The sequence below is a fragment of the Piliocolobus tephrosceles genome, chromosome 8, assembly GCF_002776525.5.
Source record: "Piliocolobus tephrosceles isolate RC106 chromosome 8, ASM277652v3, whole genome shotgun sequence".
Classification (NCBI taxonomy): Eukaryota; Metazoa; Chordata; class Mammalia; order Primates; family Cercopithecidae; genus Piliocolobus; species Piliocolobus tephrosceles.
Genome location: NC_045441.1, coordinates 38,275,852 through 38,290,589, shown reverse-complemented (window position 1 = coordinate 38,290,589; position 14,738 = coordinate 38,275,852). Strand labels below are relative to the sequence as shown.

General features: G+C 36.9%; 1 protein-coding gene across 2 annotated transcripts in view; it reads left to right on the top strand.

Moving 5' to 3' along the window:
- ZPBP (zona pellucida binding protein) overlaps positions 1 to 6,384 on the top strand; it is a 153,503-nt gene extending 147,119 nt beyond the window's left edge. For both annotated transcript variants that reach the window (XM_023232045.2, XM_023232046.2), the window contains exon 8: positions 6,019 to 6,384. In XM_023232045.2, the coding sequence (XP_023087813.1) occupies positions 6,019 to 6,113 (95 nt within the window). In that variant the 3' untranslated portion in view covers positions 6,114 to 6,384. The remainder of the gene's footprint in view (positions 1 to 6,018) is intronic.
- The last annotated feature ends 8,354 nt before the right edge of the window (positions 6,385 to 14,738 follow it).

Genomic DNA, 14,738 nt, shown 5'->3' with positions numbered 1-14,738 from the left:
TATTCAAGTACGGGAAAGGTTTGGACACCAAGCAACTTTAACCCAAGTGAGACTACTTCAAAACATTTAATAGTCAAACTCCCCAAGGTCAAGGATGAAGAATGGATCCTAAAAGCAGCAAAAGAAAAGAAACAGCATACAATGGAGCTCCAGTACCTTTGTCAGCAGACTTCTCAGTGGAAACCTTATAGGCCAGAAGAGAGTGGTATGACATATTTAAATTGCTGAAGGAAAAAAAGAAAAAAACTTGTATCCTATAATGGTATATCTGGAAAAAGTATTTTTCAAACATGGAGGAGAAATGAAGACTTTCCCAGAAAAACAAAAGCTGAGGGATTTCATCAGCACCAGACCTTGCCTATAAGAAATGCTGAGGAGAGTTCTTCCATCTGAAGGAAAAGGATATTAATGAAAAATAAGAAATCATCTGAAGTAGATACACACAAAAAAAGAATATTATAATACTGTAATAGTGGTGTATAAACATATCTCAAGTAGAAAGACTGAAAGATGAACCTATAAAAATAATAACTACAACAACTTTTCACAACACTGTATAACAAGATATAAATAACAAAAAACTAAAAAGTAGGGGGGGAATGAAGTTAAACTGTGGAGTTTTTACTAGTTTTCTCTTTGCTTGTTTGTTTCTGCAATCAACATTAAGTAGTCATCAGTTTAAAATAATAGGTTATGTGATATTATTTGCAAGGCTATGGTAACCACAAATCCAAAAACAAAACAGATATATATATATATATATCTCACCAGAGAAAATCACTTTCACTAAAAGGAATACAGGAAGGAAGGAAAGAAGGAAAAGACTACAAAACACCCAGAAAACAAGTGACAAAATGGCAAAAGTTATTCCTTATGAGTAATAACATGGAATATAAATGCACTAAACTCTCCAACAAAGAGACGTAGAGAGCTGAATGGATAAAAACACAGGACCCAAAAATCTGTTGCCTACATGAAACACACTACACCCAGACAGACATACACATAGGCTGAAAATAAAGGGGTAAAAAAAATTTCATGCAAAACCAGAAAATAGCAGGAGTAGCTACACTTATATCAGAAAAAATATATATTTCAAGATAAAAAGTATAAAAAGAGACAAGGTCATTGAATAAAGAAGTCAATTCAGCAAGAGGATATAACAATTCTTAATATATATGAATCTAACACAAGAGCATCCAGATATGTGAAGCGAGTATTATTAGAGCTAAAGAGAGAGACCCCTATACAAAAATAGCTGGAGACTTTAACACCCTACTTTCAGCATTGGACAGATTATCCAGACAGAAAGTCAACAAAGAAATATCAGGCTTAATCTGCACTATAGAACAAATGAACCTAATAGACATATTCCCAGAACATTTCATCCCATAGTTACAGAATACACAGTTTTCTCCTCAGCTCCTTCTCCTCAGGCCTCAAAGATAGGCCTCTTCTCCTCAGCACATGGATAATCCTCAAAGATAGACCATATGTTAGGCCACAAATCCAATATTTAAACAGTCAAAAAATTGAAATTATATCAAGTATCTTCTCTGACCACAATGGAATAAAAATAGAAATCAATAACAGGAATTTCAAAACTGTAAGGACACATGGAAATTAAACAATATGCTCCTGAATGACCAGTGGCTCAATGAAGAAATTAAGAAGGAAATTTAAAAATGTCTTGAAACAAATGAAAATGAAAACATGAGGTACCTAAACCTATGAGATACAGTGAAAAAGTACAGGAAAGTTTATTGCAATAGGCACCTACATCAACAAAAGCAGAAAAACTTCAAATTAGCAACCTATTGATACATCTTAAAGAACTAGAAAAACAAGGGCAAACCAAACCCCAAATTAGTAGAAGAAATAAAGATCAGAGCATAAATAAATGAAATTGAAATTAAAAAATACAAAAATCAATGAAATAAAAAGTTATTTTTTAAAAAGATAAACGAAATCAACAAACCTTTATTCAGACTATGAAACTCACTACACCCAGACAGACATACACATAGGCTGAAAATAAAGGGGTAAAAAAAATTTCATGCAAAACCAGAAAAGAGCAGGAATAGCTATACTTATATCAGAAAAAATATATATTTCAAGAGTTGTTTAAGTAGGAAAAATTAAGGCCCCTGAAGACTGCACTGATGATGTACTTGAACAAGTAAAGCGAGAATATGTCAGCAAGACATAAAAGATTAATTGTTGGGAGAATGCTGAGGACTTTATTGAGAAGCTAACTTTCTGGACTGGAAAGTTACTAAAGGGTGGAGTAACTTACTGACTGTGGGTGGATAGTCCTCAATGACTGGCTGAGGGGGCTGGATTCCCTTCTTTGTCAAGCTGCCTAGTAGAAAGCCCCCTGTGGGCCCCCAGCTTTCACCCTCCTAGTCTGTGAAAGTTGCCACAGAAGCAACCCAGAACAATCCAGAAGAGGAAGTGACAGAAGGAATACCAAAACTGTAGGTGAAGTGACAGAATCTGTGATTGAAAAAGAAAAAGAAGAGAATAGTCATTGGGATGCTAACTCAGAGATGCAACAGATTCTTGTGCATGGGTTCAGCAACTTTGGCAAACTCAATGTGGTGCCTCAGTCTTCTGGGGATGACCCAGTTCCTGTGGATATGTCATATCTGGAGAAAGAGCTTGAGAGCTTTTCTACTGAAGAAGAGGAGCAGAAGCAGGAGATGATGAAGAAGAGTCTTACTAGGAATCTGAGGAAGAACATATGGAAAAATCACACCAAAGCCGTTATTAAAGCTCTAGATGAGAATATTGCTAAATATCACAAGTTTTTTTTTTTTTTTTTTTATATTTTAATTTCTGGGTACATGTGCATAACATGCAGGTTTGTTACATATGTATACATGTGCCATGTTGGTGTGCTGCACCCATCAACTCGTCAGCACCCATCAATTCATCATTTATATCAGGTATAACTCCCCAATGCAATCCCTCCCCCCCTCCCCCCTCCCCATGATAGGCCCCATTGTGTGATGTTCCCCTGCCCGAGTCCAAGTGAACTCATTGTTCAGTTCCCACCTATGAGTGAGAACATGCGGTGTTTGGTTTTCTCTTCTTGTGATAGTTTGCTAAGAATGATGGTTTCCAGCTGCATCCGTGTCCCTACAAAGGACTCAAACTCATCCTTTTTTATGGCTGCATAGTATTCCATGGTGTATATTTGCCACATTTTCTTAATCCAGTCTGTCACTGATGGACATTTGGGTTGATTCCAAGTCTTTGCTATTGTGAATAGTGCCACAATAAACATACGTGTGCATGTGTCTTTGTAGTAGCATAATTTATAATCCTTTGGGTATATACCCAGTAGTGGGATGGCTGGGTCGTATGGTACATCTAGTTCTAGATCCTTGAGGAATTGCCATACTGTTTTCCATAATGGTTGAACTAGTTTACAATCCCACCAACAGTGTAAAAGTGTTCCTATTTCTCCACATCCTCTCCAACACCTGTTGTTTCCTGATTTTTTAATGATTGCCATTCTAACTGGTGTGAGATGGTATCTCATTGTGGTTTTGATTTGCATTTCTCTGATGGCGAGTGATGATGAGCATTTTTTCATGTGTCTGTTGGCTGTATGAATGTCTTCTTTTGAGAAATGTCTGTTCATATCCTTTCCTCACTTTTTGATGGGGTTGTTTGTTTTTTTCTTGTATATTTGTTTGAGTTCTTTGTAGATTCTGGAAATTAGCCCTTTGTCAGATGAGTAGATTGCAAAAATTTTCTCCCATTCTGTAGGTTGCCTGTTCACTCAAACCCACAGCTAATATCATACTGAATGGGCAAAAACTGGAAAAATTCCCTTTGAAAACTGGCACAAGACAGGGATGCCCTCTCTCACCACTCCTATTCAACATAGTGTTGGAAGTTCTGGCTAGGGCAATCAGGCAAGAGAAAGAAATCAAGGGTATTCAGCTAGGAAAAGAAGAAGTCAAATTGTCCCTGTTTGCAGATGACATGATTGTATATTTAGAAAACCCCATCGTCTCAGCCCAAAATCTTCTTAAGCTGATAAGCAACTTCAGCAAAGTCTCAGGATACAAAATTAATGTGCAAAAATCACAAGCATTCTTATACACCAGTAACAGACAAGCAGAAAGCCAAATCAGGAATGAAATTCCATTCACAATTGCTTCAAAGAGAATAAAATACCTAGGAATCCAATATCAGAAGTTTTTAGACAAAGTTAAAGCCAAAAAGTTTTCAGGAGTCAGAATATCCAAGGGACTAAGTGAAAAACATGAAGTGCAGAGAAAAATATCTGAAGAAGATGTAGATGATACACAGTATCTACCAAAAAAGGAAATAAGCAGAAGTCACAGAGGAAAGAGGAACATTCAAGCAAAACTTGCAGGCTGCTTACATCTAAGGAGTGGAAGTGAGCAGTACAGCAGCAACAATCCAAAAACATTTGTGTGCACTACTGTGAAACACACAATGTGAAAAATGCAAACAAGAAACAAAAGAAGACCAGTGACTCAGAGGGACTGAAGTACACAAAAATTCAGATTCTAGCAGTAACGTTTAAAAGATTGTATGTTATACGAAAATATGCAAAAAAAAAAAAAAAAAAAAAAGAAATCATTGTGAAACCCAGTATCCTGAAGCTTTTCACCAGTGTCATCTTCTAAATGTTCTACAGTTTTAGCTCTTAAGTCCTTGATTCATTTTGAGTTAATTTTTGTTTATGATCTAAAAGTCCAACTTCACTTAGTTGTCTATGTATATCCAGTTTTCCCAATACCGTTGGTTGAAAAAAATTATTCTTTCCCCATTGAATGATCTTGGCATCCTTTATGAAAATCATTTGTCCCTATATGCAAGGATTTATTACTGGGCTTTATATTCTGTTCCATTAGTCTGCATGTCTGTCTTTTTGGCAGCACCATACTGTTTTGATTATTGTAGCTTTGTAGTAAGTTTCAAAATCAGAAAATGTGACTTTCAATTTTGTTTTTCTTTTTCAATATTTAGGCTATTTGGAGTCTTGAGAAGGATTTTTGGTTTTCATGAAAAAAATGTTATTGAGATTTTGATAGAGATTGCATTGAATCAATAGCTTTGTGTAGTGTTAACACCTTAATATTGTGTTCAACCCATGAACATGGTAGGTCTGTCTATTTATTTGTGTCTTCTTGAATTTATTTCAACAATTTTTGGTAATTTATAGTATGCATTATTCCAACACCTTGGTTGAGTTTATGGTGAAATATTATTTAATTGTATTTTAAATGGAACTATTTTCCTAATTTCCCTTTTGGATTGTTTATTGTTAATATGCACAAACAGAATTGATTTTTGTGTGTCAATTTTGTATACTACTACTTTGTTGAATTTATCAGGAAATCATTAGAAAAAAATGCAGTCTATTTTCACCTAAAATACAGTTATTATGGCCGTGTGTGAAGCACATTTGGTTCCTCCTGTAGTGTTGACCTCTTGTGGCTTCTGCTATATGACTTAAAGCAGGGGTCCCCAACCCCCAGGCCAGGGAGCAGTACTGGTCCATGGCCTGTTAGGAACCAGACTGCACAACAGGAGGTGAGTGGCGGGCAAGTAAGCATTATAGCCTGAGCTCTGCTTCCTGTCAGATCATCAATGGCATTAGATTCTCATAGGAGTACCAACCATATTGTCAACTGTGCATGCACGCAAGGGATCCAGGTTGCACGCTCTTTACAGGAATCTCAGAGTAAGCAGTTAAAACTTTCAGTGTATGATTCTATTTACATGAGGTATGTAGATTAGTGAAACTCATAGAAACCAAAGGTATAATGGTAGTTGCCAACAGCTGTGGAAACAAGGAAATGGGTATAGAGTTGCAGTTTTGCAAGATGAAAAAGTTCTGTAGATTTGTTGCACAACAATGTGAATGTACTTAATACTACCGAACTATACACTTAAAAGAATTGAGATTGAAAATTTTATATTATGTGTATTAGGAAAATACTACTTTATTAACTTATTCTTTTTTCACAGTGATCTGCAGCCCTGGATCATATAACCCCCGTGATGGAATTCATTGCCTTCAGTGCAATAGCAGCCTGGTGTATGGAGCAAAAACGTGCTTATAAGCCATTATCTTCAGTTATTCAGTAGTTTATTAAATGCAAAGTATATATGTGAAATATTAACATATAATAAATCATTATTATGCCAAAATTAATCACATTTTACAAAAAATGGTGTCATCATTTTAATCAAATACTGTATGTCCACGTGCTTTATGAGGGTGAAAATCCCCTAGTCTTTATCCATTAATGCCAAACCTACATATGATTCTAAAATATTTCTTGTACCACTGCATTTTAAAAATAGTTTCAAATATAGTGTATCAAGTTAGCCCAAAAGATTTTTCAAGATTTTTCAGAAATATTCTGTTTTATTTTTACTATATGTTCACTAGATCCAGGCCACCATATTCTTCTATAATAACTTTAATTTCAGCTTGTTTCATTCTTTTGATTTAAATTTATGGGATTTTATTCATTCTAGTTTCACCTTTCACAGTTTAAAGCCATATTTAAAGCCTGGGGTCTTATTGCAATTTTTAGCCTCTTTAATATAAGGCCAAGTTCCAATCACACTGTGGATTTTTAATATAGCTCAGTGTGACTATCTTAAACTTTTCAGTTTTAAGTCTCTTAAATTACCTTTTCGGCATTTTAGAATGGGGTAATTATTCTATGTGCCTAAATTAATAACTGAACTTTCTTAGTGGAAAGAGAGAAAGAGAGAAAGCGATTTCTTTCCCTGACAATCCCTCTAGGAAAAAATAATCAAGTCATCACAACCTTTATTTTATTTCTTCCACTAAGAAAATGAATATTATGTAACAGATATCACTTGTACCATCACTAATACTTATCCTGTCTCACATTGGGATGCTATATTTGAATATGAAATGTTATAAAAAATTAAAAGATTAAAATTCTAGGAAAATACATGAGTGATTTAGAAAATGAATATTTTCTCAATGTTTCTAATTATTGTTTTATTTATATCTGTATCAGCTTTCTCTCTCTGGATGCACTGTTTTGCTCTTCATATTTCCTCTCTTAACACATAAACGTTTGTAAATGGCAAACATACCCCATGTTGGCTCTGGGCACAAATGTGCAATACATTGACAGGAGGACAGTTCACCTATACCTAGGATGTGTTCAACTTTTAAAAAATGAACTAGTTAGTTAATAAATTAGCCTCTCACTTTTCCATCCTATGTACAAATATAACTCTAGAATTCTAACACAGTCACAAAGGGAAGATACATGACATATGGCTGTACTTTGTTATTAGCCCTGGTAATGTTTTCTAAAAAAATTCCTTGGGCTTTCATCATCATGATGTAATTGTTTCTATATGGTTTAGAGATGTTTTTCAAGTGCCTTCTTTCCTCTAGTAAGTGACATACTCGCATTACACTGTTCGGGTGAGTTACTGTTCTTCCCAAAATTACTAACACATGTATTTTGCAAATAGTAGAAGACCTATCACGTCTCCACTTCTAAAAGCAGTGTAATCTACTAGTTTCCACATTTCTTAACTGTATAATAAATAATGGATTATAATACATATTCTTTCCTTTTTATTCTTTATGTTTGCTTACTTTTTTCCTATATTTAAAATCTTTAATAATTTAACCTACAATGCATTTTTCTGAGCCATGAACAGCACCCCATCAACAGCCTGGGAAAGCAGAGGCAGAATTGTTATTCCCATGATAAGTACTGGGGATCAGAATGCAATCACGAAGAGATAGGTGACCCCAGATAAGAGGAGATGAACAACAGGAGTGGGATGAGAGCATATCATGGATTTTTAGCTACTGGCACACCAGAATGAGACCACACAAATATCTGAAGGCAGAACAAGGTTAAGACTTGTAAAGTTCAGGCGAAGAAAACAAGCTGTAGAAATTGAAGCATTTTCTTAATCCAGTCTGTCACAGATGGACATTTGGGTTGATTCCAAGTCTTTGCTATTGTGAATAGTGCCACAATAAACATACGTGTGCATGTGTCTTTATAGCAGCATGATTTATAATCCTTTGGGTATATACCCAGTAGTGGGATGGCTGGGTCATATGGTACATCTAGTTCTAGATCCTTGAGGAATTGCCATACTGTTTTCCATAATGGTTGAACTAGTTTACAATCCCACCAACAGTGTAAAAGTGTTCCTATTTCTCCACATCCTCTCCAACACCTGTTGTTTCCTGATTTTTTAATGATTGCCATTCTAACTGGTGTGAGATGGTATCTCATTGTGGTTTCGATTTGCATTTCTCTGATGGCAAGTGATGATGAGCGTTTTTTCATGTGTCTGTTGGCTGTATGAATGTCTTCTTTTGAGAAGTGTCTGTTCATATCCTTTGCCCACTTTTTGATGGGGTTGTTTTTTTCTTGTATATTTGTTTGAGTTCTTTGTAGATTCTGGAAATTAGCCCTTTGTCAGATGAGTAGATTGCAAAAATTTTCTCCCATTCTGTAGGTTGCCTGTTCACTCTGATGGTCGTTTCTTTTGCTGGGCAGAAGCTCTTTAGAAAATGTGGCACATATACACCATGGAAGACTATGCAGCCATAAAAAAGGATGAGTTTGCGTCCTTTGTAGGGACATGGATGCAGCTGGAAACCATCATTCTTAGCAAACTATCACAAGAACAAAAATCCAAACACCGCATGTTCTCACTCATATTTGGGAACTGAACAATGAGATCATTTGGACTCGGGAAGGGGAACATCACACACTGGGGCCTATCCTGGGGAGGGGGGTGGGGGGAGGGATTGCATTGGGAGTTATACATGATATAAATGATGAATTGATGGGTGCTGACAAGTTGATGGGTGCAGCACACCAACATGGCACAAGTATACATATGTAACAAATCTGCACGTTATGCACATGTACCCTAGAACTTAAAGTATAATAAAAAATAAAATAAAATAAAATAAAGAAAGAAATTGAAGCAAAGGGCCAGGTGCGGTGGCTCACGCCTGTAATCCCAGCACTTTGGGAGGCTGAGGCCAGCGGATCACAAGGTCACGAGTTCGAGACCAGTCTGGCCAACATGGTGAAATCCTGTCTCTGCTGAAAATACAAAAATTATCCAGGCGTGGTGGTGTGTGCCTGTAATCCCAGGAGGCTGAGGCAGGAGAATCGCTTGAAACCAGAAAGCGGAGTTTGTAGTTAGCCGAGATTGCGCCACTGCACTCCAGGCTGGCAACAAGAGCGAAACTCCATCTCAAAAGAAAAAAAAAAGAAATTACAGCAAAGGACAAAATAGGAGAAGGAAGGGAAGCATTGATTATTTCTTTTTCTTGGGTCCTTTGCTCTGTTATATCACTTATCACATTTATTTTAGTTGATTATGTTTGTCTTCCACATTCAATTATACTAGGATACTCCTAGCTTCATGGCCTTCTTCATAGCACATAGTTATATCCTTAATACTTTTTACAATTAATGAATAGATCATTAAAGTTCTATGAGTATAAATGCTTGAGCAATTTAGACAAAAGTTGCTTCTATTAACAGGTGGGATGTGAAATGTTGAAAGTTGTTTAAAGTGATGACAATGTGTACAATAAAAATTATAAATGAATTCCCGAGAGATTATTGTCATAAAGCAGTTTCAAATGTTTTTTATTTATTTGCATCAAAATAGTATCTTACTTTTATATAATGCTTCAATTTTCACAAAACACTTTTTTAGCAATTATATAATCTGATAATTATACCAGTCTGTGAAGTTAGCAGGGCAAATAAAATTCCCAGTTTTTATTTTATTAATTTGAATTTTTCTTATTATAAATATGTAAGATGTGTTTATTTGGCAGTTTGGTAAAAGAGCCTTGACATGTTTGGTCCAGTAATCTCAATGGAAATTTTACTACAGAAGTAAACAAGAAATAAAGTGAAATATTACATCCAATGGTATTAATTTCTGTATTATATATAATAATGAAAAGGAAAATAATATAAATGAGTGACAATATAATTGGTTGAATAAATTATGCTGTTTCCATTTGATTGAATGTTATTGTGCCATTAAAATCACATTTACAGATTAATTAAGATTATATACACATGTATACAGTTGTTATCCATATTGTATAGATTTTTAAACCAAATGCACCAAAATGTTAACACTGGTTGTTTCATGTGATGGGATCATGTGTGAGTTTTTTTTTTTTTTAATGCCCTGTGTTTTCCAAATGTTCTGCAGTGAAATGAATTACATTCACAAGCTTGGAAGCAATAAATATACTTTGAAAAATTAAAATAGTAGCAAAGTAGAGAAGACATTGCTTATCTCTCCAATATCAATTCACCTCTCCCCTTCTTCCTCACAAAGCACCAAGTTTGTTTACTCCAGAGAATGATTCTTTTTAGCCAGTCAACACATAGCTTTTCTGGCCACTGCCTTGTTGTGACCATGAGGTGAACCAGTTTGAGGATGAACCCCACAATGAGGACACACAGTGAAGATAGGAAAAGAACTAGGGCATTGATGATGGTGTTGAGTTACTGTCCTTATTTGTACCTGAACCCTAGACTGTCCTAGACTTCTTAGTTCTGTCAAATAAGAAAGTTTCTTTTGCTTAAGCAAGTTAGGTTTTCTGTTACTTGCAGCTAAAAATATTCTAATTGATACAGTATTAATTACAGGAAATTTGTAAAGTAAAGGATTAGAAACAAGGGGAAAATACCACTTATAGTTTCATAACCTAGATGTCAGCAATGTTAACATCTTGGTAAATTTCCTACTTTTGTGTGAATTTTTTATTCATGCTATAGGTACCATATGTAGTATTTTCCTTAATAGTATGATATATATATTTCCATACTATTTTATTCACTTCATTAACATAATTTCAATGACTACAATATTTCATACATTTCAGCAAAAAAAACCTGTAATATGGTTTATTAGTCTGTTCTCACACTGCTAACAAAGACATGCCCAAGACTGGGTAATTTATAAAGGACAGGTTTAATTGACTTACATTTCCACATGGCTGAGGAAGCTTCACAGTCATGGCAGAAGGCGAATGAGGAGTAAAGTTACATCTTACATGGTGGCAGGCAAGAGAGCATGAGCAGGGGAACTCCTATTTATAAAACCATCAGATCTTGTGAGGCTTACTACCAGGAGAACAGTATGGGGGAAACTGCCTCCATGATTCAGTTATCTCCATGTGGCCCCACCCTTGATATGTGGGGATTATTACAATTCAAGGTGAGATTTGGGTGGGGACATGGCCCTACCATATCATTCCAACTGTGACCCCTCCCAAATCTCATGTCCTCACATTTCAAAACCAATCATACCTTCCCAACAGTCCCCCAAAGTCTTAATTCATTTCAGCATTAACTCAAAAGTCCACAGTCCAAAGTCTCATCTGAGACAAGTAAAGTCCCTTCTGCCTATGAGCCTGTAAAATCTAAAGCAAGTCAGTTACTTCCTAGATACTATGGGTACAAGCTTTGGGTAAATATGCCCATTCCTAACGAGAAATTGGCCAAAACGAAGGGGCTGCAGGCCCCATGCAAGTCCAAAATCCAGCAGGGCAGCAAAATCTTAAAGCTCTGAAATAATCTCCTTTGACTCCATGTCTCACATCCAGGTCATGCTGATGCAAGAGGTGGGTTCCCACAGCCTTGGGCAGCTCCACCCCTGTGGCTTTGCAGGGTACAGCTCTCCTTCTGGCTGCTTTCACAGGCTGGCATTCTGTGACTTTTTCAGGTGCATGTTGCAAACTTGGTGGATCTGCCATTCTGGGGTTGGGAGGACGGTGGCCCTCTTCTCACAGCTCCACTAGGCAGTACCCCAGTGGGGACTCTGTGTGGGGGCTCCCACTCCACATTTCCCTTCCGCATTGCCTTAGCAGAGGTTCTCCATGAGAACTCCAACCCTGCAGCATACCTCTACCTGGACATCCAGGCATTTCCATACATCCTCTGAAATCTAGGTTGAGGTTCCCAAACCTCAGTTCTTGACCTCTGTGTACCCACAGGCCCATTACCACGTGTAAATTGACAAGGCTTGGGCTTCTTCCCTCTGAAGCAATGACCTGAGGTGTACGTTGGCCCCGTTTAGCCACAGCTGGAGCTGAAGCAGTTGGAATGGACAGGGCACCATGGCCCTAGGTTGCACAGAGCAGGGGGTCCTAGGCCTTGCCCACAAAACCATTTTTTCCTTCTAGGCCTCCAGGCCTGTGATGGGAGGGGATGCTATGAAGGTGTCTGACATGCCCTGGAGACATTTTCCGATTGGTGATTAACATTTGGCTCCTCATTACTTTCGAAAATTTCTGCAGCTGGCTTGAATTTCTCCCCAGAAAATTGATTTTCTTTTCTATCCCATCACGAGGCTGCAAATTTTCCAAACGTTTATGATCTGCTTCCTCTTCAACACTTTTCTGCTTAGAAGTTTCTTCCACTGGGTACCCTAAATCATCTCTCTCAATTTCAAAGTTCCACAGATCTCTAAGGCAGGGCAAAATGCCACCAGTCTCTTTGCATAGCAAGAGTGACTTTTACTCCAGTTTCCAACAAGTTCCACATTTCCATCTGAGACCACCTCAACCTGGACTTCACTGTCCATATCATTATTAGAATTTGGGGCAAAACTATTCAATAAGTCTCTAGAAAGTTCCAAGTTTTCCCACATTTTCTTGTCTTCTTCTGAGCCCTCCAAACTGTTCCAACCTCTGCCTGTTACCCAGTTCCAAAGTCGCTTCCACATTTTCAGGTATCTTTTCAGCAGTGCCCCACTCCCAGTACCAGTTTACTGTATTAGTCTGTTCTCACACTGCTAATAAAGACATGCCAGAGACTGGGTAGTTCATAAAGGAAAGAGGTTTAATTGACTCACAGTTCCACATGTCAGGGAAGCCCTCACAATTATGGCAGAAGGCAAATGAGGAGCAAAGTCACATCTTACATGGTGGCAGACAAGAGAGCATGTGCAGCAGAACTTCCCTTATAAAACCATCAGATCTTGTGAGACTCATTCATTATCATGAGAACAGCACAGGAAAAACTCGCCCCCATTATTCAACTACCTCACACTGGGTCCCTCCCATAACATGGGGAATATTACAATTCAAGGTGAGATTTAAGTGGGACATAGAGCCAAACCATATCATATGGTTAAGCTATTCTAATTGTTGGACATTTTTATTGCTTCCAAATTTTCACCATTATGTGTTGCCTTACAGTTGACATCTTCTTACTTTAGATTTTGTGGTATTTTAAAGTTGCTTTTTTTTTTTTTTTTTTTTTTTTGCTAAATACCCAGACATAGCATTGCTAAGTTTAGGTATTTCTAATCTTTTGGATCATTTGCCAAGTGTATTTTCTAAAGAGTATACCAATTTCTAGTACCACCAATGATATATCAGAATACATATTTTATTGCATGTTCTCCAGTATCGTTTTTAAGTCATTCATTTAATGTGATATACTGAAATACTTTCTTCCTCTATTAATTTTCATTTTTTTTGTACTAGTGAGGTTTAACTTTCATCCTGTAATAATGTTGCTGTTGCTGATGCTAGTTAGTTATTGAGTGTTTATTATGTGAAAGGTTTTGTTTGAAACCCATCACATAGATTTTCATATTTAATTTGCCTGAGTTTGTGAGTTATTGTTACTCTAATTAGTACATGAAGAAAATGAGTCACAATAATTAAATACTTTCCCACGTTTACATAGCTGGTAATGGTGAAGATGTGTGTCAGTTACAATTTCATTTTGTGGCAAGATCCTGAGGGTCCTGATTCAGTGGTTCCCCTTAGCTGATGCAGTGGTTCTGCAGCATTCTCCTGATCTCGGACCACTTGTAGTCTTGCCCTCAGTCCTTAGTGCAGCTTTTGTCCTCATCGTGGCAAGTGCTCTTATGCCTTCAGGCTCTTAATTGCCTTCCATTCAGAAAAAAACATAAAAATGAAAAACTCTCTACAGGACTTTTACATTATATTGAACAGAATAATGTCACAGGGTTACCTGATACTATAAGGCAGACTAGAAATTGATACCTTCATTTTTTAATTCTCATTATTAGAGAAAACAATTTAAAAGGGGACACGAACTTTGAATGAGTGTTGAACAGGCCAATGTCTTTTTCTTATACAAATCATCTCTTTAACTTGTGTGCGTTTATACACACCCTTCACATTAGTAACATGTACATTTAATGTCTTCATTCTCCTCCACATGTAATACAACTTCAAACTCTCATCCAGTTACTGCATCTCAATTGATGCATGTTGAGTCACAGATGAGATGTAGAAACTTGCATCAGGTCGAGGGCTCATATGGCCTAGACAGTTTATCTGCCCCCACCTCATAAAATGCATGAGAAAGAATAGAGTAACTAATTTAAAACTCCCATGCAGAGAATGGAGGAAAGCAAAACTCACCTCAGTGCTTATCCAGGTGGACAAGATACAGTGAGACCTTCCTGCTGTCAACTTGGTTTTAGTTTGTTGGTTCTATCCTGTGTGGTTGTCTTCTGTGTTCTATCCTGTGTGGTTGTCTTCCTTATTCCTTGCATTCCCCTTTCTGGAAGCTGCACTATATTTCAGTTCACTTTATCTGAGAAGTCAGAGGCCTAAGACACTCACAGGCTGTCATCGGCCAGATTTGGATTTTTCAAGGGCCGTACAGTTCTCTTTTGCTCAGTTGTGT